Here is a 25,617-nt window from a genome sequence, read left to right on the forward strand (position 1 = left end):
TTAATGTGGAGAACAAGAACTTAGGAATGACTCTGGCTTGTGGCTATTCTCATATCTGTGAATTCTACTTTCACAGAAAAAAAGAATGCATTAACTTACCTGTCTTTTGTAATTAAAAGCTATTTTATAAAGGCTTAAATGCTAATGACAAAAATTGCAAAATAATAACACTTAAGGGACTTTATTTCGGCTGGCCTCTGCCTTGAATTCTGAATTAACTAGCACTATTCAAGGTAAATCTTCATGTTGGCAGCACGTGCGTTGGGGGAAAGGTAACAGGAGGATGTAACACTCATCCTTAGGCGGTGGGCACATTACTTCTTGTTTTTCAGGTCCCAGTTCTCCCACCTGAAGGGAACTCATTACCCTAAGCCGAATGCCTGTAGTTGACAGCCTGCCTACCACTTTCCTTACTCTTCCTCAAGCTGCTAGTAAAATACGGAGAAGTGGATTTTTTTTCAGATTCCGTAAGGCTCAACCGCTCCACACCCTGAGGCTGAGGGAGTGGTGGAGGAGAGGGGGTGGGGAGGGAAAAGGGCTGGAGTTACTGAGCATGTGCGAGGAGTGGCGCATGCCTAGTGCGGCCGGCAGCTTCCCATTGCGGGCAGCCCCGGCGGGTGGCAGCGGTGGCGGCGGCAGCAGCGGGGCACCGCCTCCTCCTCACACTCCCGAGGTGGCGGGGTTAGATGAGCGGCCCTAGTAGCGGCGAGGGCGGTGCGGGGGGCAGGAGGAAGAGAAGGAGGAGGCCGCTGTCTTTGTAGTCTCCCTGCTGCGGGAGTGGAAGGCCACCGCCGGAGCCGTCGTCGTTGGAAAAGGGCTGTGTGTGCGCGCGCGTGTCTGCCTGCCCGGCCCGTGGGGACGAGGCAGCGGTGGCGGCGGCGAGGATGATGATGTGCGCAGCGACTGCCTCCCCCGCCGCCGCCTCCTCGGGGCCCGGTGGGGACGGATTCTTCCCAGCTGCCACCATCTCTTCCTCCCCGGCGCCGGGGGCGCTGTTCATGCCGGTTCCCGAGGGCTCCGTGGCTGCGGCGGGGCTGGGGCTGGGGCTGCCGGCCGCGGACTCCCGGGGTCACTACCAGCTGCTGCTGTCAGGCCGGGCCCTGGCCGACCGCTACCGGAGGATTTACACAGCTGCGCTCAGTGACAGGGACCAGGGGGGCAGCAGCGCTGGACACTCGGCCTCCAGGTGAGTCTCCGGGTGCCCTTCCTTGCGCCACATGCGGCATGTGCGTGCGCCCGTGTGCGTGTGTGTGTGTGTGTGTGTGTGTGTGTGTGTGTGTGTGTGTGTCTACGTACTTATTTACTGAGCTGTCTTCCAGCAAGCGCTTGATGCTGAATGGTAGAAGCACTTGCTAAGACAGGAGGGTGCGGTGGCAGCAGTTTCTGCTCTAAATGTGTGTGTGCATGGCTTTGTGGGGGGTTCGTGAGGGTGGGAGGGTAGCGTGTGATGTTAGAAAAGGTGATGGTGCGAGTCGTCATTACACGTGTGTGTATTGTTGAGGAAGGAGGAGGAATGGATAGTGGGTAAGAGGGTAATACAAGAAGAGAATTTGCAGGAGTGGTGAGGGAAGTGGCATTTCCAGTGTCTCTGCCGCAAATGTATTTGCACGTATTTCTCACCTCCCCATCCCCCATGACATTCCGTTCTCCCTTTTCACCTCCCTTAAAAAATCTACCTTTCACTTAAGAGAGCAATGGTATAGGTTAAAGGTAATGTCTCATATATATATTCATATCTATGTTTATATATATATATATATATATATATATATATATGATGAAAACTCATCAGACTGTCCAATAAAGCATGGGGTTTCAATTTAAGAGAATTAAGCAAAAAGGATACAGACAGATTTATGTGGATGTGAAAGGTGTCTGATATATATTTTTAGAGCTGTACTTTGATAACTGGTCCCTTTAGTCTTCTAGAAATGTGGTTGCAATTGCTCTTGTGTCCTAATGTTCCATCAGCCGTTTCCCTTCATCTTGTGTTCTATTTCCTCTGTCACTTATAGGTTCTAGAGGAGAGGGGGTTTTGTGGGGAAAAGGGGAACACTGAAGAACTTCAAAATATGACAGCTGGTGTAGGGTTCAACTGCTACCAACTAGAAAATTTGAGTAGCTCCTAGATCTCCTAGGCTCATTACACCTTCTGCTTCTTTGATGTAGGAGATGATAAATCACTTTCATTTTCTTTTTCTTAAAATATGGGTGTCTTTTTGCTGAGTGCTCTTCTGTTGCTCTGTGTGTGTGTTTCCATGCCCTTACATGCCACACACCCTGAAGGATGGTGACTGACTTGTTTCACCAGCTTGGCTTTGACAGTGGTAATTGGGAATTGGCATCACCTTTTTTCTCACAGCTTCTTAAAATACATGGGGAAATGGGGAAAGCCTAGTAGGATTTTGTTAAATGTTACCGCATTTACTGTTTTATTGAATGCAGTTTGTTAGGCAATAACCAGCTGTCATTTTCTTCTATTAGTGAAAGAGGGTAGGCTGTAAGTCAGGTATTTGGGATTTTACCAGTATGTGTTGTGGCTCTCATCTATTGCAGAGAGAGTTGTAAAGGTGGAGCTTTGTTCACGGTTTTTCTGGGTAAACCAGTCTTCTCTTGTCTGTAATTCAGGATTGGGCACATGCGTAGTTTTATCATATGGATATAAATATGTGTAACTACCTTTTGCTATCTAAGCTGAAGGCCACAAAGGCACAAGTCTGTTTCTTCCTAATGTTTTTAAAAATAACACAAAACCTCATTAGACAGTTTGCTCTGATAATTAGGTATCATTTTGAGCTGTGAGTCTCTAAATTATGACACTGTAGGTACATCTTTACAAAGAATTTGAGTTTGTTTTCAGAGTTATGCAATATTTATCACTGGTATATTCCTATTTTAATTTTTTACTGCTAGTGTAGTAATGCTATTTCTAGGTATCTAAAATTGTATTAACAGTTTTAGACAAAATTAATATAGATTAACCACATATATAAAATTTGTGGGTGATTTTTAGTTTTTGGCCCATTTTTACAAGCTGTCAATTAAAATTAATGAATTAGTTCAAGTATTTCAAGAAGTACTTATGGAAACCAGCCTTAAGCTGTATAATATTGCTGTCTACTGCTTCTTCAGAACATTATTTTTTATTATCATTCACATTACTTTTTCTAAATCTTAGCCTGCAACTGTGCTTTATTGAGAATTTGCTTAAGAATTCAATCGTATTTCTTATTAAATATGGCGGGGAAAATGGAGCTAGGGTTTAGGTTCTGAGTGAATATTATTAGTTGTATAGGGGCACTAGCTGAGTTAGGGGAGCAGATGTGATCTTTCAGAGACAGATAATGGAGCGAGAACAGAAGATGAAGCTTTAGTGAGCATCAAGTTTAAAGGTATGAGAAAAAAGGAGACAGTGAAGGAAGCGGAAAAAAGATACAACTATTAAGAAGAGAACCATGAGATAGTAGCACCTCTGATTCTAAGAAAGTGGACTGAAAGTCCTTAGCAGTGTTAAATGCTGCAGAAAGTGAGAATGCTTTCCAGGTCACCAATGACCTTTGCGTAGTAGAGAGGTGTGGTGAGGAGTCAGGAGGAGATGTTGAGGCAGGGCTCAGGGAAGGATATTCAACTACAGAAAGGTGGGTAGGAAACATTCAATAAGTGGAGAAGGAGAAATTAAAGAAGTGAGAGGGGGATAATTGATGGTAAGAGGACAAAGGAAGATCACAGGGACAGTTTTAAGGTGACAGGTGGAAAGGTTAGCCATTGAAAAAAGTAACTGTTTTTTTTTAATATAGAAGGGGAGAAGGTAAGTTTTTATAAATATAAAGACCAGGAGTTTATTAAGGTTAAAAATTGTATCCTATTTATTTTGGTAATTGAAATATCTAACACAATATTTGACATCCATTCGGTAAATATCAAGTGCCTACTGTAAACTCCGCACAGTTTTAGGTGCAGAACACAATAGAGAAGGTCTCTACTCTCTTGGAACTTCCACTCTAGTGGGGAGAGAGAAACACCTGATAATATTAGGTAATAATAAGTATAAAGAAAATAAAACCAATTTCCTGTGATAGACGATTTGTAGCTGGGGGAGGCTATTTTAGGTAGGGTGGTCAGGACAGGTCTTTGGGAGTTGACATTTAAGTTGAATCATAGTGGGCAGGTCTGGTGGAAGAGTCTTTTAGGGAATTTTAAAGGCTCTGGGTGAGAACATTCTTCAAGGAACAAAAAGCGAGTTATCAGCAAATGTTGAATGAATTACTGTGGGTTATGTTTTAGGTGTACAGTAGAGAAGTTGAGGGATGCAAGCCTAATGGAGTTAATGACTTTGATGCCATTCTTAAGTTCCACTGGTTTTAAATCTTAGCTCTGCCACTTTTTAGCTGTGCGACTTCGGGTATACTACGTAACTCGTGTGCCTCATATTTTTTTAATTAAGATATAACTGGCATATAACATTATATTAGTTTCAGGTGTACAACATGATAATTTTATTTTTGTGTATATCGTGAAATGGTCACCACAGTAAGTCTAGTTAACATCCATCAGCACAAATAATTACAATTTTTTTTTCTTGTGATGAAAACTTTTAAGATTTACTTTCAGCACTTTTAGACATACAATACTGTATTATCAACTATAGTCACCATGCTGTACATTGCATCCCTATGACTTACAAAAGGTTTGTACCTTTTGACTATCTTCATCCATTTTGCCCAACCTCCCCTTCTACTAATCTGTTCTCTGTATCTATGAGTTTGTTTTATGTTTTTTAGATTTTAGATGTAAGTGAGGTCATAGGGTATTTTGTCTTTCTCTGCCTGACTTATTTCACTTAGCATCATGCCCTCAAGATCTATCTATGGCGTTGCAAATGGCAAGATTCCCTTCTTTTTATGACTGAATAATAAATACTCCATTGAACATATATACACCGCGTTTTCTTTATCCATTCATCCATTGATGGACACTTAGGTTACTTCCATGTCTTGGCTTTTGTAAATAATGCTGCAAAAAACATGTTAGGCAGTGCAGATGTTGTATTTTCATTTCCCTTGGATAAATACCCAGAAGTGGAATTGCTGGATCATGTGTTATTTCAGTTTTAATTTTTTGAGGATCCTCCATTCTGTTTTCCATAAAGCCTGCACCAATTTACATTCCCACCAATGGTGCACAAGGGTTCCCTTTTCTCCACATCCTCACTAACACTTGTTATCTCTTGTCTTTTTTGATAATAGCCATCCTAGCAGGTATGAAGTGATATTTTATTGTGGTTTTGATTTGCATTTTCCTGATGATTAGTGATGTCGAGCACCTTTTCATATGCCTGTTGGCCATTTGTATGTCTTCTTTGGAATTTTTTAATTGGATTTTTTTTTTTGTTATTGAGTTGAATGAGTGTGTGTGTGTATAGTATTATGTATATAATATTTCAGATATTAACCCCTTATCAGATATATTTGCAAATATTATTTCCCATTCTGTAGGCTGCCTTTGCATTTTGTTGATGGATTTCTTTGCTGCGCAGCTTTTTTAGCTTGTTGTAGTCCCACTTGTTTATTTTGTTTTTGTTTATGCCTCAGTTTTCTTATATGTAGAATGGAGAATGAATTCATATATGAAAAGTGCTTGGCACAGTAAGTGCTATTAAATATTAGTTACTGATTTCTGCTGAGAGTGAGTGGGTGGATGGAGTTTGGGGACTTAAAGAGAAGGCGAGGATCATGCCTCGCTCTTTTATTTTTGGTCTCATTGATTGTTGACTGTGGGGATAACTATTTCATTTATTCAGTGACTGAATAAATATATTTTTGTGTGACTGAACCAATCAAAATTGGAACATTTGCTTGGGGAAAGGGATTGATAGGAAATGAATACAGGAATGTTTGATCAGTTCTGTATGTGCATGGCAGTATAACATTGCACTTGAAAAGAACTGTAGCCCAGTGGCTAAATCTGCTCTGGAGGCAGACTGAGTACCTTAGTTCAAATCCCAGTTCTACCTTTGTCTCTCTTAAGTTGGGCAAGCTAATTTGTATTCCTTTGTCTCTTTCTGTACTTATAACCTTATTGGGTTATTGAAAAGACATTGTGTCTGTACATGGTAAATGCTCATTACAGTTAGCTGCTTCTGTTATCATATTATTATTAAAACCACATATTTAAAATTCCAATCAGCATGATATTGTATGTTTTTCCACTTCTAGGAGAAATGGAAAAAACTGCTAGTTGAGTTGATTCAAAGTTGAATTGTAATTGAAGGGCAAAGAAAAAAGGAAAGTGAAGGTTTTTGGTGACAATGATTGACCATATGGTAAAAAGGAAAGTGATTCCGGAAGGAAACTGATAGATTAGGAGATAAAGAGGGTCACAGTATCTGGGTTGAAGTGGTAGAAGAACAATGTTAGTGGAAACAATAGAGGAGATTGTGGTGCAAGGGGGGAATTGCTTTTGTTCTCTAAACTAAACCCACTTAGTTCCTTCAGCTTCTTTATCTCTTTGTTAGAAATGGTATTTGAGCACATCCTTCAGATGCATGGAATTTTGGTTGTAAGAGGTTAAGTAGTCAATCAATCTAACAAAGGTTTAGGGATTACTACTTGGCTTAACCATTGGCCCAATAACGATTTATAAGACAAAATTTGTACACTTTACTTTAGTCTGGTTGGGGGAGGGGGTGAAAGGTACAAAGGCAGGTACTGATAAAAGTGTTAAATGAAATCACTAAGAAAGCATAGCCTATTATGACAAAGGGATGGCATCCTGAGCTGATGCAAGAACAAGAGGTGAGAAATGAGAAAGCACAGTTTAATGGTAAGAACTCTGTAGCAGAGCTCCTGGGTGGGTTGAATTCTCAGCAAGTCTGCTATGCCAGTGTCAGTGTTCTGGTTAGAAACGAATGGGGACACTGATTGTTAGGATGGGATATCTGAGTTGATGCACTTAAAAACCTTGAAACCCTGAATTCCCTTGAGTCATCCGGGCTTGCAGAAATGGCTCTCTTCTGGCTAGAGGGTAGTTGCTTGAAGACTGTGCTGTTCCTACTGCCCCCATCTATTCTCTTCTTCCTTACTGGCTGTCGCCAAACCAATAATTCTCAGAGTTAAATTACAGCAAAACCTTTTGGGAGGTGCTGGGCCTGCTAAGGGAGGAAAGGGACTACATGTATGTGCTTGTGTGTGTGTGTGTGCGCGCGCGCACACACACACACACACACACACACACTGATTCTCAAACTGGGCCACTGTTTGAGGGCTTATGGAGTATTTGATCCATCAGCTCAAGGTCCCACATAACATCTTTTCAGATTAAGAGACCCACTTTATTGCAAAGGAGGATACATGGGATCCATTTTCCCCATCATGCACCACTCCACCCAGAAACTTTTGACCTGATAGAGCAGTAAAACAGTCTTTTGATGGCACAACTGATGGTGATACCCTGGGGTTTGGACAGGATATGCTGCAAGGATGAGGTCCCATTCAGTAGGAAGAACACATGCAAATGGGATTGGCTCCATTTAGCATCACTGTCAGTGATCCACTGGGGAATTGATGCTTCCCATCCCTGTAGCTCTAAGCATCAGGGCTTAAGGAGTCCTGGCTCTCAGAAAAGAATCATTCCAACAGAAGACACTACAAGAGTCTTGTTACATTTTAACGCACAGCTACTGCTGGGACTTGGCACTCCTTTTCCAAGGAAAGGAGGCACCATTTTGACAGTGCTAATGTGCCTAATTATCTGGAGGAGGGAGGGCTGCTGTTCTACACTAGAGCATGGGAGTTTGGCACGCAGGTAGTCTACTAGGTGTCTCTTGATACTTCCTTGTCCAGTTTTGATGGTAAATGGACATGAGAAAGACCCGATGACCACCTCACAAGCTCAGTCACCTGGACCAGCAAAAAGGCTAGCAAAGATGAAGGGAATCTAGAATGGCTAGCACAAAAGAGGTTGTGACTGTAAGTTTTGGCCTTGAAATGATCTGAAACCAGTGCGGACTGGGGAGGGCTGTAGTTTTTCCTGCTTTACTTCCTCTGGAAAGTTTCTCTAGGAAATGAGACTAACCAGAATTATGGAGGAGATTTATTAGAAGCAAGTGAACCTTATTAATGTAATAGATGGACTGTAATAGGTGCTGTGGATTAATTATAATAGTTTCGTAGATTCTCTGGGATGTTCTGTATAATCATATTATCATTCTTTCTGATGTCCAGATAACCTCCACCCTCCTCCCACATTTATTTTAATGCCATGAACTTCCATAATAATACCGAATAGAAGCAGTGAGAGTTGCATCCTTCCTTGTTCCTAATCTGAGGGGGAAACAATTACAAATTATTCTTTCAGTCTTTCAGTATTAAGTATGATGTTAGCCATATGTGTTTTGATGGCCTTTGCCAGTTTGAGGAAGTTCTTTACTATTCCTACTTTGCTGATTTTTTTTTTAATAACAAATGTGTTTTGACTTTTGTCAAATGCTTTTTCTGCATTTATTGAAATAATCATATTAAGACAATAAAAGAAAAAATTAATTAGTTTTTGAATGTTAAGTCAACCTTGCATTCCTGGGATAAAACGTCATATGTGGTGTGTTGTTAAATTTGATTTGCTAATATTTTGTTAAGACTTTTTGGGTGTATATTCATGAAAGGTATTGGTCTGTAATCTTTTGTTGTTGCTGTTAATGTCTTTGTCAGATTTGGGTATTACAGTTATCCTTGTCTTATGTAACAAGTTGGACTGTAATCCCTTCTCCTGTATTTTTAAAAGGTTTGCATGAGATTGGTCTTATTATTTCTTTTTGAATATTTGATAGAATTCACTGGGGATACCATCTGGTCCTGGAATTTCCTTTTAGGGAAGCTTTTGACAAATTCAGTTTCTTTAATAGATATAGGGATATTCAGATTTTTTGTTACTTCTCATGTCAGTTTTGGCAACTTGAAATTTTTTTTTTTAGAGAGGTTTGCCCAGTTCATCATTTCATCTAAACTGTTGAAATTTTTGGCTTAAAATTGTTTATAACATTCTTTTCTTATTCTTTCAAATGTGTGTGGGATCTGTGATGATAATTTCTTTTTCATTCTTTATGTTGGGGTTTTCTCTTTTTTCCTTGATCAGCCGAGCTAGAAGTTTGTCAATTTGATTTGTAAGTTCAAAAAACCAACTTTTGGCTTTGTTAATTTTTTCTATTGATCTATTTCCTATTAACTTTCTCGCATTATAATTTAATTCTACTTACTTTGAGTTAGCTAATTTCACTACTTTTTTTCTCATTTCTTAAGGCAGAATCTTAGATCATTGATTTTAGATTTTTGTTGTCATCTAATAAGTATTTAAACCTATGAATTTTTATCTAAGCATTGCTTTAGTTGCATCCCCAAAATTTTGATATTCTAAATATTCTTCATAATTTAGTTTAAAATATTTTCTAATTTTCTTTGTAATTTCAACTTTGATCTGTGCATTGTTTAAAATTATTTTATTTAACCTTCAGATATTTGGGGTTTTCTAATATATATTATTGTTATTTATAATGCACATTTTATATGATTTTGATCTTTTAAAATTTATTGAAATTTGCTTTCTCTCCCAGGATATGTTCTGCCTTGGTGATTGTACCATGTGCAATTGAAAAGAATGTGTTCTGCCATTTTTGCAGGAAGAATTCTTTAAATGTCAGTAGTCAACAGTGTTATTTGGATCTTTTGACAGTGTTATTTGGATCTTTTATGTGTGTAATAATTTTTTATATAGCACTAATAGTTGCTGGGAGAGAGTATTAAAAATATTCTACTCTAAGTGTGGATTTGCATTTGTCCCTTTAATTTTGTCAATTTTGCTTCATGTACTTTGGGGCTCTGCTGTTAGGTACATATACATTTAAAATTGATAAAACTTCCTGGAGAATTTTTAAAATTTAATTATGGCACATCTCTTTTTATTTGCAGTAATAATACTCTTTGTCTTGAACTTACTTTATTTCATGTCAAAATAGCCTCTCCAGCCTTCTTATGCTTACTGTTTGCATAGTAAATTTTTTCCCATCCATTTACTTATTAGATCTATCTGCAATTGTATATTTAAAGTTTCTCTCCTTTGGGCAGCATGTGTAGGATTTTGGTGTTGTTTTGTTTTTGTTTTTTAAATTTACTTAGTCAACCTTTGCCTTTTATTTGGAGAGTTTAGCCCATTAATATTTAATGTAATTGAATATTGATTCGTTGGCTTTAGGGCCACCATTTTATTGTCCTCTTTGTTTTTCATTCGTCACTTCTAATTTTTCTGCCTTCTTTTGGATTATATTTTAGTATTCCATCTTAATATATCTATTGGCCTTTTTGGCTTTATCTTTTTGTTTTTTAATGAATGCCCTAAGGATTATAATATATACCTAACCTTTTACAACATGCTAAGAATTACTGTTGTACTGCTTCATTTAAAATAGAGAAACCTTGCAATCATACAGATCTTTTTATTTCCCTACTGCAAACTCACCCCACCCCCCGCCCCCCAGGCAAACTTTATGTTATAGTTGTCATATGTGTTATGGCTGCATACTTGGAAAACCTCAACATACAATATTATAGTTTTTGTTGTCAAGTCATATATACTCTAAAGAACTTAAAGGAAAAAAGTAGTATTTTATGTTTACCTGTGTATTTACTATTTCTGTTCTTCTTTCCTGAAGTTGCTACATTTCCTTTCAGCCTAAAGTACTTATTTTAGCATTTCTTTTAGAGCAGTCTGCTGGGGATAGACTCTGTTTTTCTTCATCTGAGAATGTCTTTATTTTGCTTTCATTCCTAAAGGATATTTTAGGTGGACATAGAATTCTGAGTAGACACTTATTTCCTTTCAGCATCTTAATGATTTTTCACTGTCTTTTTTTTATTATTATTAGTTTCAGGTGTACACATCAATGTAATGGTTAGACATTTACACCCCTCACAAAGTAATAACCCCCCCAATCTATTACTCCTCTCACATCTTATATAGCTATTACAGTACCATTAACTGTATTCCCTATGCTGTACTCTGCATCCCGTGACTACACACATACACATACACACATATATATACACACACACACACACACACACACACGCACGCACGTATACATTATAGTTGACATTCAGTGGCACCCAACTTCAGCTTTAGGTGTATAGCGCAGTGGTCAGGCATCTACGCAGTCTATGAAATGAACTCCCTGATAAGTCCAGTCCCTGTCTGGCACCCTACATAATCTTTACAACATTATTGATTATAGAATATTATGCTAAGTGAAATAAGTCAGACTGAGAAAGACAAATACCATATTTGTCATTTATATGTAGAATCTAAAGAACAGAGTGAGTGAACAGAGAGAACAGAAATAGACTCAGAGAGATAGGGAAAAGAAAAAAACTGATGGTTGCTAGATGGAAGGGCAGTGGGGATGGGGGAGAAGGTAAAGGGATTAGAAAGTACAAATTAGTCACAATATAGTCAGGGGGATGTGAAATAACAGTTTGGGGAATATAGTCCATTGTCTTTTTACCATTATGATTTTCGATGAAAAACTTTGGGTAATTTGAATCTTATTCCCCTCTATATAGTATGTCATTTTTCTCTATCTGCTTTCAAGAATATTTCCTTTGATTTTTGGTTTTCAGCAGTTTGATTTGATGTGTCCAGTCATTATTTTCTTTGAGTTTTATCCTCTTTGAAGAATGCTCAGCTTTGTGAATCTGGAAATTTGTCTTGCACCAAATTTGGGATGCTTTCTGCCATTGTTTCTTAAAATACTCTGCCCTAGTTTCTTTCTTTTTTGCTTCCAAGATTCCACTGATAATATGGTAAAGCTTTTTGAGATTGTCTCACAAGTCTCTGACTGTTCATTTTTCCTTTTGCCATTCTTTTTTCTCTTTGTTCTTCAGATTGGATAATTTTTATTGATTTCAAGTTTACAGAATTTTTTCTCTGTCATCTCCATTCTCTTATTGAGGCCATCCAGTGAATTTTTAATTTCACATATTGTATTATTCAGTTTCAAAATATACATTTGGTTCATTTTTAAAAATAATTTGTCTTCTGAGAACTTTTCTCCAAGTGTGTTTGCCTTTACCTGATAGATATTTATAGTAGTTGCTTTAAAAGTGTTGTTGGATAGTTATAATATCTGGATCATCTCAGGGTTGGCACCTGTTAATTATTTCTTTCCTTGAAATTAATCACATTTTTCTTGCTTTTTGCATTGTGAGAATTTTGAATTTTATCTTGGACATTGTGAATGTTATGTTTTGTAAACTCTGGGGCATATCATAATCTCTGGAGAAGGTGAATTTTTGTTGTTTCTTTTAGCAAGACTACCAACCCATTTAAGTTCAGATGGCAAATTTACTCTTGCCTTCTGTGGGTGGCGGTTCAAATTTCATTTCAGTTCTCAGAGTCTTTGCTATGTTAGTATAGGTCTGTCCCATACCTGTATAGCTCCAAAGTAAGCCCAAGACTTGTGTCGGTTTATAAACAGAATTACAGAATCCCTTTCTCCATTGCAGGATTTCTTCCACATTCTTCAACAGGCAGGAGTCCCTCTCCCCAGTTCCTGTGGCCAGAAAAATGGGGTTTCTCTTGGAGTTTTAATGTCTGCGCTATTGACCTGTATGCAGTGAGTGATTGCCTCCTGGCACTTGGACAAAGCTGTTAGGGAAAGGGGGGAAATGGGCTGGGAAGTGCACTCTCCTGTGGGTCAGTTTTCTACATTTGACTCTCCTACACAATCTGCTTTTATTTGCTTTTCAGAGTCTTCAAGTAATACCCTCCCTCCCTCCCTCCCTCCCTTCCTCCTCCTCTCCTTCCCTTCCTCCCTCCCTCCCTTCCTCTTTCTCTTTTTCTTCTTTTTGTATTTTGTCCACAATTTTTAGTTGTAAACAGTGGGAAAGTTAGGCTGTATTTGGGTTTATGCCATCATACTGTAACCATTTTTTTTCCTTTGGCTGCTTTTAAGATTTTTCTCTATATCTTTGATTTTTAGTAATTTGACTATACTGTACCTAAATATGTTGTGTGTGTGTGTGTGTGTGTGTATTCCATGCTTCATGTCCATTGAACTTCTTAGATCTGTGTGATACTAGTTTTTGTTTAATTTGGCACATTTTGGGTTTTATTTCTTCAAATATTATTTCAAGCCCAGTCTCTTATTTCCTTCTGGGAATCCAATTACACACATATGAGACTGCTTGATATGGGTGAGGGGGTTGTCAAACTTACTTTGTAAAGGGCCAGATAGTAAATACTTTAGGCTTTATAGGCAGTATGGTCTCTGCTGCAACTATTCAACTCTGTTATTATAGCTTAAAAGCAGCCATAGACAATATGTAAACAGATGAGCATGGCTGTGTTCCAATATAACTGTATTTACATAATAGGTGACAGGCTAGATTTGGACTACAGGCTGTAGTTTGCTGACTCCTGAGGCAGGTAGTGGTAGTTGCTGGAGCTACATTGTGAATTGGGGTAAAATCAAAGAAGTGCAAAACAAATATTGGCAATAACTAAAGTGTTGGGAATTGGGGAAATAAACATCAGGGTGTAAGAGAAGAGACTAGCAAGATATGTTAGGACCAGGGTATTGTTATGTTTCAGGTATTGCTTTGTTTGAGAACAGTAGAGTATCTCTAGTATCATTGTAGAGGATAAAAAGGCCCAAAGCAGTGCTACCATTAAAGAAGCAATTGCAGTAGTTTTTGGATTTATTTATTTATTTATTTATTTATTTTTATTGTGAAATACACATTTTTTTAAAATTAGTTTCAGCTGTACAACACAGTGCAATAGTTATAGTTTTTACCCCTCAAAGTGACAACCGCCCTCCTCCAACCCGCCACCCCACTCCCCCCTCCCCCAATATCATACATATCTATTATAATTCTCTTGACTCCACTCCCACACTATACTCCACATCCTGTGACTATATATATATTCAATTATAGTTGACATTCAATATTATACAACATCAGCTTCAGGTGTAATCTGGAGTAGTTTTGACAAGTGTTAATGAACCCTGAGGTAATGCAGTAGGAACAGATGAAATAGAATGGATTTTAGAGACATTTTTGAGTTAGAAGGATGAAGAAAGAATGTTAGGCCTAGCAGGTAACTAGATTTCAAGTATAGAAATAATGCCTTTCCTCTAGTTGGTAAGGGAGGAAGAACTAGTTTTTCAAGAGTCCATTCTGGGTACCCTTTTCTCTAAATATTCTTCATTATTTCAGTCAGTTCTGTGATTTCAATTATTACCTAAATGTTTTTGACTTCCTGGTCTGAGATTTGTAGCTAAAACCTTTCCCTTGACCTCTAGACCTGTATTTTGCAAAGTGTGCTGGGAGTCTCAATCCTGTCTCAAATACATTATGTTCAGTCTATTCAAAGGCTCCTCATGAATATACTGTCACTTACAAACTGCCTCTTTTTCTGTAGGTCAGCTAAACAGAAGTCTGAGACATCACCTTGAAGTTGGCATTGAGGGATCATAATGACCTAACACCCACTCACTCCCACCTTTTTTCCAGAAGGCAAGGAGAAGTCACATTTCAGTAGGAAAACGAATTGATGTTAGATGGAAAAGGGAGTAGAGTATTTAGACATTAGTGTTTAAAGGAAAAGAGGGAAAGAAGAAGGAGACAAAGAATGAATTCATCTTTTGGATGAGGACACTAGTACATTTTCTTAGTGTCCTGCCCATGTATCTTTGGCATTCATCTCCCTACTGTCTACTTACATCTATGACTTTCTGCCTGAGAACTTTCTTACTGGCTGCAGAGACACACTGTGTGTAGGCCAAGTCAGAAATGCCAGAGAGTTAATGTCTTCAGAAAGGCCTTCAACCAGTGATAGATGAGGAGCTGGTCAATAAAGACCTCATTTATCTCATCCTTCAGTTGGGATAACTGAGCCACCTTCTACACTGGCTATCTGAGTTCTCCAATAGGATCATGCTCTACTGTCCATTTCAGGGTAACTGGCTTAATAACTCACTCTTTCTTGACTGCCTTCCCTCCCCTACTTCACTTTGATTCCCCCACCAGGGTTTTTCCTGGATCACCTCTCAAAACAACTTTCTGGACTTGAATCCTTGAATCAAGTCTGCTTCTTGGGAAATCCAAACCAAGGCAGACACTTTACTTCAGCATGGTAATAATAAGAAATAAAATTTGTTCAGCTCTTACAAAATACCTATCATAACTTTAAGCGCCTCGTAATCCAGTGGGAGAGGTAGTCTTTTATCCTGTTTTACAGATGAGACAACTGAGGCACAGAGAGGTTAAGTAACTTTTCCGAGATTACAGAGCTAATAAATGACAGAGCCTGCATTTGAACCTAGGCTGTTTGCCTGTAAATTCTATACTCTTAACTTGGTAGACTGAGAATATCAACAAAAAAGAGAATGGAGATAATTAATGGAGTAAGGCCCTTGTAGAGATCAAAGTAGGTTAAGGAAAGTAAAGGGAGTATGTTCCTGTATGTTCCTGGTGGTTGTCTCCATTTTAAGCATTTATGTAAAGGGTCAGATTATCTGTCGTGAGCTAAATGGGTGGTTAGGGGTGCAGTGGCTAGAAAGGTTGTAGATTTTCATGGTGGATATACCTTTATTGTCAGAGAACATAGCTGGCTCTAGACCAGCATTCTGATGATGTTCATGAACTCTCAATAGCTATTATTGTTTAGGGCTGTTAGAGCTTATTGAAAATGAGGTTTGTAAGTTACCAATATATAAATAAATATGAACAGTTAACTCTCATGAGTTGTAGTATATATACTAAAGATTTAAGGGACAGGAAATGAAAGAAAAAGATCGAAAAGGAATCATCATTAAAGGTAGAAGGAACACTGAAAAATAGGGGTCGTTCTAAGATAGGGAATTCAATAGCCAACAATAAAATATGTGCTATTAAGAAGTCTCCTACACTTCTAGAAGTTTTATCGTGAGGGACTAAAAAAGTTCTAGACTGTTTTTCCTCAAGAAACTTGGTGACGAAGAGGAATAGGGAAGTCACTTAACTTTTTTTCTTTTTTCTCATTTGGAGGAGGCCAGTAGGCCTCCCATGTTAGAAGCCGTAGAAAAAAGAGACAGATTAAAGAGTGAACAAAGAGAGGGTGTGTGTAAATGGCTGAGCCAAATTCCAAGGATGGTGAATGAGATGGGTTCCCTTGTATGAGGAAGGGTACACTTGGATATGGTAAGGGCTGTCTCTTTTGGGATGGGGGAATTGAAGGAAGAGGTTTCAATTTGGAGAAAGTTTCAGGGACATATTTTCAATGTTTTCATCTTTCTATGCTGAATTCTAGCTATTTTCAATTCTCTGTTCACCTGTGTCATATATAGTAAACTTACTTATTGAGTCTTTAGTTTCAGCTATTATATTTTTTATGTGTAGAAGTTTGATTTGATTTTTTTTTTTTTACATGTGCTATGTTCTTCATACCCGGCAGATATTTTAAAGCTAGTCTTTTATTTCTTTAAATTTGGTAAGCGTAGTTGTGTCTGAAAATTCCATCTGAAATCTGTTTGGGTGTCTGTTTCTGCGAGTTCTCACCCATGGTGCCTTGTCTGTTATCTGTGCCCTGCTCATTCCGCCCACTAACTCTCCTTATCCTTGTGGTGGCTCTTTGAGGCCCGGGATGAATAGATTGTCTTCAGAAAGTTTTACAGTTGTTTCTTTGCTTGAATTTTCCTCCCCTACTTAGGCTCTGTGTACCTTAGAGTATAAATCTGTATGGTCTAAAGTCAACTTTTCAGAGATTTCTTCCCTCACTCTACTCCACCCTCTTCCCCACCCTCTTTTTCTTTTTCTCTGCCTACTGCCAAGGTAGCTTTATCTACCCCTTATCCCCTTTTGAAGACTTCCAAATAAGATCAAGAGACTGAAACTATATAGGGACTCAGTTTGCATCTTTCTCTTGGATCAACTTGAACTGTTAAAATCTTTTTTTTTTGTTTCTAATTATCAGCCTAGGTTAGGTAAATAAAAGTTTTCTATTTAGTAATCAGACTACTATTTCCCTAATTTATTCAGTGATGCTTGAACACAATGAGAGTACCATTACATGAATTACACAGGAGAAATAAGTCTAGCTTCTATAGAAAAACTTCAGTTTACATATGGTGTTTTATAAATTAGTTGATTTTTAAAAATTGTTATATTTAATTGATAATTCACTTATTAATTCCTTATTTGTGAGTTATTTTGCATTTTCCATCTAGTTATGTTATCTACAAATAAAAGCGCTTTACTTTTTCTTTTCAACCATTATGAATTTTATTTCTTTTACTTGAATTACTTAATACAGTACAGTATTAAATATAAGTGGTGACAGTGTAAGTCCTTAATTTTTTTTTCCCATACTTAGTGGAAGTATTTAATTTTTTATCATTAAAATTTTAAGTATAATTAAGTATAATGTTAGCTGTAGGTTTTATTGTAGATAATCTTTATCAGATTAAGTAACTTCTTTTCCTAATTTACTGAGGCATGACATCACCAGTAGTTGTTTTATAAAATATTTTTTCTGTTGAAATGATCGTATTTCCCCTTTTCTGTTATTCAGTTGAATTATAACAATTGGCTTTTGCATTTTGTCTACTTTTTTACCTGTGGCTGGACATTGATAGTATTTTTAGATCAATGGCTCTTTTCCTTATTTTTTTAAATTGAGATAGAATTCACATACTATAAAACATACTTTTTAAAAGTATATAACTCAGTGGTTTTCAGTATATTCACAAAGTTGTGCAACCAGAACAATTTTCTTCATCCTGGAAAACATCCCTTACCCATGAATAGTCCCTCTTGACTCTTTTCCTTTCCATCAGCTCTTGCAACCACTAATCAGCTTCTTGTTGCAATCTGCATTTGTCTATTTGAACATTTCTTTCTTTCTTTTTTTTTAATTAAAGTTTATTGGGGTGACAATGGTTAGTGAAATTACGTGGGTTTCAGGTGTACGATTCTGTAACACATCATCTATATATCACATTGTGTGCTCACCACCCAGAGTCAGTTCTCCTTCCATCAGCATATATTTGATCCCGTTTTCCCTCTCCTACCACCCTCCTCCCCCCTTACCCTCTGGTAACCACTAAACTGTTGTCTATGAGTTTCTGTTTCTTTTAGTTTGTCTTGTTCCTCTGTTGGTTTCAGTTTTATATCCCATATATCAGTGAAATCGTATGGTTCTCAACTTTTTCTGTCTGACTTATTTTGCTTAGGATAATAATCTCAAGATCCATCCATGTTGTCGCAAATGGCACTATTTTATTTTTTCTTATGGCAGAATAGTATTCCACTGTGCGTATATACCACATTTTCTTTATCCAATCATCTATTGAAGGACACTTTGGTTGTTTCCATGTCTTGGTCACCATAAAATATTTGAACATTTCATATAAAAGGAATCATAATTTGTGACCTTTGGTGGCCTTTTTCTTTGACTTAGCATCATGTTTTGGGGGTTCATCCATATTGTAGCATGTGTGTACCTCATTTTTTTTAATAACAGTAATATTTCATTATATGGATGTACCACATTTTGTTTACCCATTCATCGACTGATGAACACTGGGGTTTCCACTTTTTGGCTATGTAGTATTTTTGCTTCTATCTTCATGGGAGATAGTGGCCTGAAATTTTCTTACTTTGAAATACCCTTTTCAGATTTTGATATCAGAATTATGCTAGCCTCACATAGTGATTTGGGAAATGTTTCTTCTTTTTATATTCTCTGGATGAGTTAATCTGAGATTGGTATTGTTTGAAAGAATGTACCAGCAAATTTTTTAAATGTTTGGAGGAATTCACTGGCAAAGCCATTTGAGTCTAGAGTTTTCTTCGTGGGAAGGTTTTGATTAAGGATTCAGTTTCTTTAACAGATGTGTCTGTTCAGATATTGTATTTTTTTCCTTGTTAGGTGTTGGGAAGTTATATTTTTGAAGGAATTTGTCTATCTTATGTAAGTTGTGAAATTAATGGGTAGATCTGTAGTGATATCTCCTTATTTCTCATATGGGTAATTTGCAGCTTTATTTTTTTCCTGACCAATCTTGCTAGATGTTTATTACATTTACTAATCTTTTCAGAGAACCAATTTTGGCTCCTTGATTTTCTATATTGAATGCCTGCTCTCTATTTCATTAATGTCTGCTCTTGTTTTATATTTTCCTCTTTGTACATTCTTTAATTTGCTGTTTTTTTCTTAAGTTGTAAGCCTATATCATTTACTTTCATACTTTCCTTTTTCATAATATGCATGTATATATTTGCAAAATGATGTATATTTCCCCAAAGCACTACTTTGGCTGCATTCCACAGGTTTTGGTATGTCATATTTCATTTTCATTTAATTGAAATATTTTCTAATTTCCATTGTAACTTTCTATAGTTCTTTGACTCATAGTTTATTTAGAAATCTGTTGATTTAGGTTTCCAGACATTTGGGAATTTCTTAGTTTTCTTTCTGATGATCTCTAGTTTAATTTTTCTATGATCACAGTACTTGGAAATTTGTTGAGACTTGGTCTGTGGTCCAACATATTGTCTATTTTGGTATATGCATTAGAAAAGAATGTGCATTCTGCAGTTGCTGGATGTGTTTTTCTATGTGTGTCAATTAGATCATGTTGATTATTTTAAAAAATTTTCTGTGTCCATGCTATTTTGCCCTCTCCTTATTCTATCAATTCGAAAAGATATTACAATCTGCTCTTCTATGAGTGCCTTTTCTCTTATTCTCCCAATTTTGCTTCATATATTTTGAAGCTATTTTATTAATAGATGCATTCAAATTTAGGACTGTTATTTTTTTTTTGAATTGACCCTTTTAGCATTACGAAGTGCTTTATTCGTCTCTAATGATACTTCTAGCCTTAAAAATTATTTTGTCAAATGTCACTATAGCCACACCAACTTTTTTGGGGTGGTCCGTGAGTATCTTCAAGATATAGCTTCTCTAGTCCTTTTACATTTTAGTTTGTGTCCTTTTATTTCAAGTTTTGACATAGTAATTGTTAAAGGAAGATCTTCCTTTTGTATTTCTTATAGAACTGGTATAATGACAATGAATTACTTCAGCTTTTCTGGGTGTAAAAATATCTCTATTTTTGTCTTCATCTTTAAAGGATATTTTTAATAGGTGTATAATTCTAGGTTGCTAGGGTTTTGTTTTTGTTGTTTTTTTTTCCCCCCCTCAGTGCTTTTCAATTCGAAGAATGGAAGCAATCAATCTTATTGTTGTTCCTCTGAGTGTATCTTTTTGCTCTGGCTGCTTTTAACATTTTTTCTTTATCCTCTATTTCAGCAATTTGACCCTACCTAGCTCTTGGTGTGCCTTGGTGTGGTTTTCTTTGCCTTTTTCTACTTGAGAGTTCCCTGAATTTCTTGAATCTCAGATTTGTCTCTCCTCACGTTTATAAAATTGTTATTAATTATCTCTTCACATATTGCTTTTGTTCCATTCTTTTTGTCTCTCTTTGTCATGGATTACAATACATGAATATGAGACCATTTGACTGTGTTTCACATCTCATATTCTCTGTATTGTTCATACCATCTTTTCTTTGTGCTTGAGTTTAGGAATTTTCTCTTGGCCTGTCAGGAAGTCCATGGATTCTGTTTTCCTCTAGTCTGTTCTCTTAAAATCATCTGACAAGTTCTTAATTTCAGGTATTTATTTTTCAGGAAACCCACTTGGCTTTAAAAAAAAAAAAAAGAATAGATTCTATTGAAAATTATTTCATCCACTTTTTTCATGATTGTATCTACTTCAGGTTCTTGCCTTCTCACTTCAATATCTGGATTATCTTGAGTTTGTTGCCCAGTTGCGTGATTTTCTCTTGATTATCTGTCACATTAATTTGCTTCTTTGGATGTGTCTTAATATATTTATTGTGTACCTAACATTGTGTGTAAAAGAACAGTTATTTTCTTTCACGTGATGTTATTTTCTTCCAGAGAGGTTTGCTCTTTGCTGTGTTAGACAAATAAGGTGAGGTGTTGACCACTTGAGTCCAATCAGGGATTAAGTAGACTTCTCCCTTTATGGAATTCTGTCTTCTAAATAGTGGGAGTCTGGGAAATTGACTCTGACCTGTTCTCCTAGACTCCCGATGCTTCTTCAGTGCCCTATCACTACGCAGATGCACCATTGGGAAAACTGGCCACATATTTGGGGCTTTTCTAGATTCCAGTCTTTATTCCAACTCATACATACATCTGAAAGCCTCGGTAGTTTCTGGTTTCCTTTAGTTGAGTTCCTCTGTTCAAGCCAAGCTCAGTCTTCACCTGTACCTAAGCTCTGCAAATGCCCCCATGGAAGAAAATGCCAATGGTCTGGGCTCGCATTTGTAGTTCATCTACTACTTGATTGCTTCCACAGCTTTCTTAAGTTAGTCTAGTTTTTGAAGGGAGAGCAGTGGCTTGCTCCTCTCTAGTATCTTACTTTAGGGAAGTGGAAGTCAGAAGTCAGGAGTTTATCTTTTTTTAAAAAAAAGGGCAGATAATTTTAGAGTGCTTATTTGTATAAGGATAAGTGGTGTTTTAAATAGTTTTATGTGTGTTGCATACTAATAGTTATGTATTTTTTTTCTTTCTGATACGAGTGTGTTTATCAAAATACACTCTAAACTAGGAGTTAGCAAACTATGATCCACATACCAAATTGGCATAATTCCTGTTTACGTGAGGCCTGTGAGCTAAGAATGTTTTTTACATTTTTAAAAGGCTAAAAACATAAAAAGAAGAAAAATTTTGTGGCACAAGAAGATTATATGAAAGTCAAATTTTCATGTCCAGAAATAAAGTTTTATTGTAATACAACCACACTCACCTGTTTATGCGTTGTCTGTGGCTGCTTTTGTGGTTGGGTAGTTGCAACAGAGATCCTATGGTCTACAAAGCCTGAAATATTTAGTGTCTGGTCCTTTACAGAAAACAAATACAAGCAAAAAAACCAGCCTAGTCTTGCCTTAGACCGTAGATTTAGGACTTGTTCTTCTTATCTCGGCACTAAGTTAAACAAACGGTTGAAATCCTCTTATTCCTTAAATTCTTTGAATTTGGACTTATTAAAATCCTAGCATTTTAGAGTTAAAAGGAACCTCCTTTTAAGGTTAAGATAATCTCCTTAATCTTGTTACTTTACAAATGAAGAAGCAGATTCAGAGTGAGATAGGTTTTTAGATTAAATTACAACTAATTTTTGTTCTGTTAGAGAACAGACCCAGTAATAAAAGCTGATAGAGAAACTAATGATCTATATTATCATGGAACAACTTTCAAAATTTATTTGTTCTCATATTGCAGAAATATTTGGTTTCCTTTAACAATGGTAGCTATTAAGAATTATTTCTTATTTGGAATTTTTAAAGTAAATATTTTAAAATAAATATTTAAAGTACATTAATAGACTTTTTCTTTCATTACCACCCATGATTCTTTCAAGTCTCGTGGGTATGGGTTCTTTTTGTGAACAGACTAAAAATCTTATATGATCAATTCCAGACATTCTTTGTTAAGCTCCTGTTTGATAAAGGATTTAAAGTTGTAAATCATCAGAAATTCCAATGTGAATTATTGATGTGTAAGGCTGGTTTTCTTTTATTTTATCTATCCTCAGATATTATGAAAAGTTTATTTAAGCTTAGTTCTCAAATGCAGTCATATGATGGGATGTTATATTACTAACAAATAGCATTTTTTTCCCTAATGTTGAATATAAATTTTCTTCATATAATTTTTAATTTATTGCTGGCTCTTTTTGACAACCCTCTAATTCTAAAACTAGCCAAATCAACAAAAAATACAGTAAAATCAATTTGTGGGGATTGAAGAAAGCTGATTCTTTAATTGGTCTATATTCAGGAATTGGTGGGTTCAGGTTCATTTAAATTGTTATGACTAATTAAATGCCAAATACAGAGAAGTATTTTTGGAATATTAGGAATACATATAAAGTCATTTGAACTTTAAAGAAGGACATTAAACAAAGCAGTCAAAAGTATTGGTGTATACTTGTGAAAATTTAAGTCTATAATAAGTAGGCTTCAGGAAATTCATCTTAATTTGGATTTGTATATTCTGTTTCTCTGAAGTTTGGTTTTGAGGGAACCTTGATGTTTTTCTAAGTAGTATAAAGGGGCTAACCGTTTAGCAGTTACATAACTCCTGTTGCTCAAATAACTGATTTCATTCAAGCAAACTTTAGTATAAAGAGAGGTGGGTTTCCTAAGCCATATATGAGAAATACTCATTGCTTTTCATTAATGTGTTTACCTGATATTTCTTGAACATCCATGGTGTGTCAGACGCTGATGCAGGTGCTGAAAGTACAGAGTTGAAATAGACATTCTTCATGCTCTGTCATTGCTCGTAGTTGAAGAGATTGTGTAAGCAGGTATATTTGTTCATGTATGTGTAACTTTTGGTAACCATTGACCACTCTCTTTCCCTTTACTTCTGTAGCGTACTATCCTGGGGAAATCTCATCAACATACATGGTTTCCATTACCTCGTCTGCACCACAATCTGCTAAAATAATCCTGAGGATAACTCCTTAATGGACATTTCTGGCTAGATATCCTTCAGTGAAGTTGTGTATCTATGGATCTTAGTCCTCTGCTTGTTTTACTCCTTGAGTAAGGCTTATAGCTATAGCTCTGAACTTCCTTTTTTTCTGCCCTTCCTCTCTCCTTCCTCCTTCTTTCTCTTTTTCTCGAAATAATATTGAGTACTTTTTTCCAGGCTCTTTTTCTGGGCAAAGAGGCTCAAGCAGTGAACAAGTAAGATATGGCCTCTGCACTCTTGGAGCATACAGCTGGATGAGGGAGTGATGCATGAAACAAGTAATCCCATACATAATTACATTTTATATTACACATGAAACACAAATATAACATGAAATGAGAGTGTATATTAGGAATCTAACCCAGTCTGGGACATTTCTGAGTAAGTGACGCTCATACTGGGACCTCAAAGATGAATAGTGGTTAGCAGGAGAAGATGTGGGAGAGAATTCCTGGCAGCGGGAGAACCTTTGTGAAAGCTCCTAAAGAGCTTAGCAGGTTCTAACACTTGAAAGGATGTCTGTCCTTGTGGCTGGAGCATGATGAACAAGTTGGAGACGGTGCAAATTGAGGCAGCAGAGACTGGCAGAGGTCAGATCATGGTAAAGGATCTTTTAAACCATGTCAATGCTTTTGGACTAAGAGAATTGAGAAGATATTAAGAGTTTTAAGTGGGGAAATTGCTTACTCAGATTGTATTTTAAAAAGTTGACTTGGGTTCTTATGTGAAGAATGGATTGAAGAAGGGCAAATGTGGATGTGCAGAAATGAGTTAAGAAACTTTTGCTGGTCCAGTCAGAAGGTGGTAACTTAGATTATTAGATTCGCAGCAATTGAGATGATTTAGATATATTAAAGAACTATTGATGAGATATAATCGACAAGATTTGTGATTATTTTGGTTTACGGAGAGAAGCTGAAGGAAGTGTCCAGGATAAAATTTTCATATGCTTCACATCTGTCTTATTGACATTTTATTTATCTCGAACTCAAACATCTTCAAAATCGAACCCATCTTTTTCCTTTCGCAAATCAGTTCTTCCCCTTTCTTATTTTTGTGAATGGCATCTCTACCTCCAAGTGAACTAGGCTTACAACTTTTTTTTTGGCCACAGTGTCCAGTAAGTTAGTTACAAGTGTTAAGGACTTGACCTCCATAGCATCTATTATCTTGCTCCCCCTTCTCCTCTTTCTCTTTCCCTACCCCCTATTCACCTTTTTTTGTCTTTGTTATATCAGTGGCATCTTCTTGCTAAATCATTCATCTGTACTTTACATCCAAGCCTGTGAGCTCCTTGAGGGCAAGAACTGTCTTTTTCATCTTGTATCTTTAGTACCAGCAGTGTGCATTTCAGCATGGTAGACATTAAACAATTATTAAATGAAATGAAAATGAAATACAGTGTTTTCGTTGACTGTTGTTTCTTCCACTTTAATTCTCATTATTGGTCACATATTATTTTCTCTTTCTCAAAGTCATTTAGGTGCTTCTTTTTGCTTACATAATAATTTGGTCTTAGGGCTGTGAGGTAATGAAAAACTGGCTGCTGGATATGAGAAGTGTATGAGTTGGGGTTTTCATTTAATAATTTAGTAAAAATGGACTCCTGACCCTTTTTACCCTGTAGCCCTTACTACTACAAAGAGCAGATTTTTCTGGGAAGGGATCATAGTTGATATTTAGTAGCATCTCCACTGTTGAATAAAGTTTAAAAACCTTCATTTGATGCCTTTAAAAAATTTTAATTTTATAAAAGTATTTGCACAACTGACTTTTTTTTTATCATTTAATGTGGATTTCTTAGCTATCCAGTATTGTATTATCTCAGTAGCTGCATTATGTGGTAGTATCTGATATGTACATCTAGAGCAGTGGTTCTCAACCTGTGGGTCATTGACCCCTTTGGGGGTCGAACAACCCTTTCACGGGTCGCCTAAGACCATCGGAAAACAAAAAGATATTTACATTACGATTCATAACAGTAGCAAAATTACAGTTATAGAGTAGCAAC

At 36.8% G+C, this 25,617-nt stretch overlaps 1 protein-coding gene across 1 annotated transcript in view; it reads left to right on the forward strand.

Annotated features, from left to right (window-relative positions):
* Window positions 1–597: 597 nt before the first annotated feature.
* The window catches only part of MYCBP2 (MYC binding protein 2), a 270,913-nt gene continuing 245,893 nt past the window's right edge, over window positions 598–25,617 (forward strand). Inside the window, exons 1-2 of the mRNA XM_019654304.1 lie at window positions 598–1,186; window positions 14,470–14,484. Coding sequence (XP_019509849.1) covers window positions 885–1,186; window positions 14,470–14,484 — 317 coding nt within the window. The 5' untranslated portion in view covers window positions 598–884. The remainder of the gene's footprint in view (window positions 1,187–14,469; window positions 14,485–25,617) is intronic.

This window comes from Hipposideros armiger, unplaced genomic scaffold, assembly GCF_001890085.2.
Source record: "Hipposideros armiger isolate ML-2016 unplaced genomic scaffold, ASM189008v1 scaffold_219, whole genome shotgun sequence".
In the NCBI taxonomy this organism is placed as follows: Eukaryota; Metazoa; Chordata; class Mammalia; order Chiroptera; family Hipposideridae; genus Hipposideros; species Hipposideros armiger.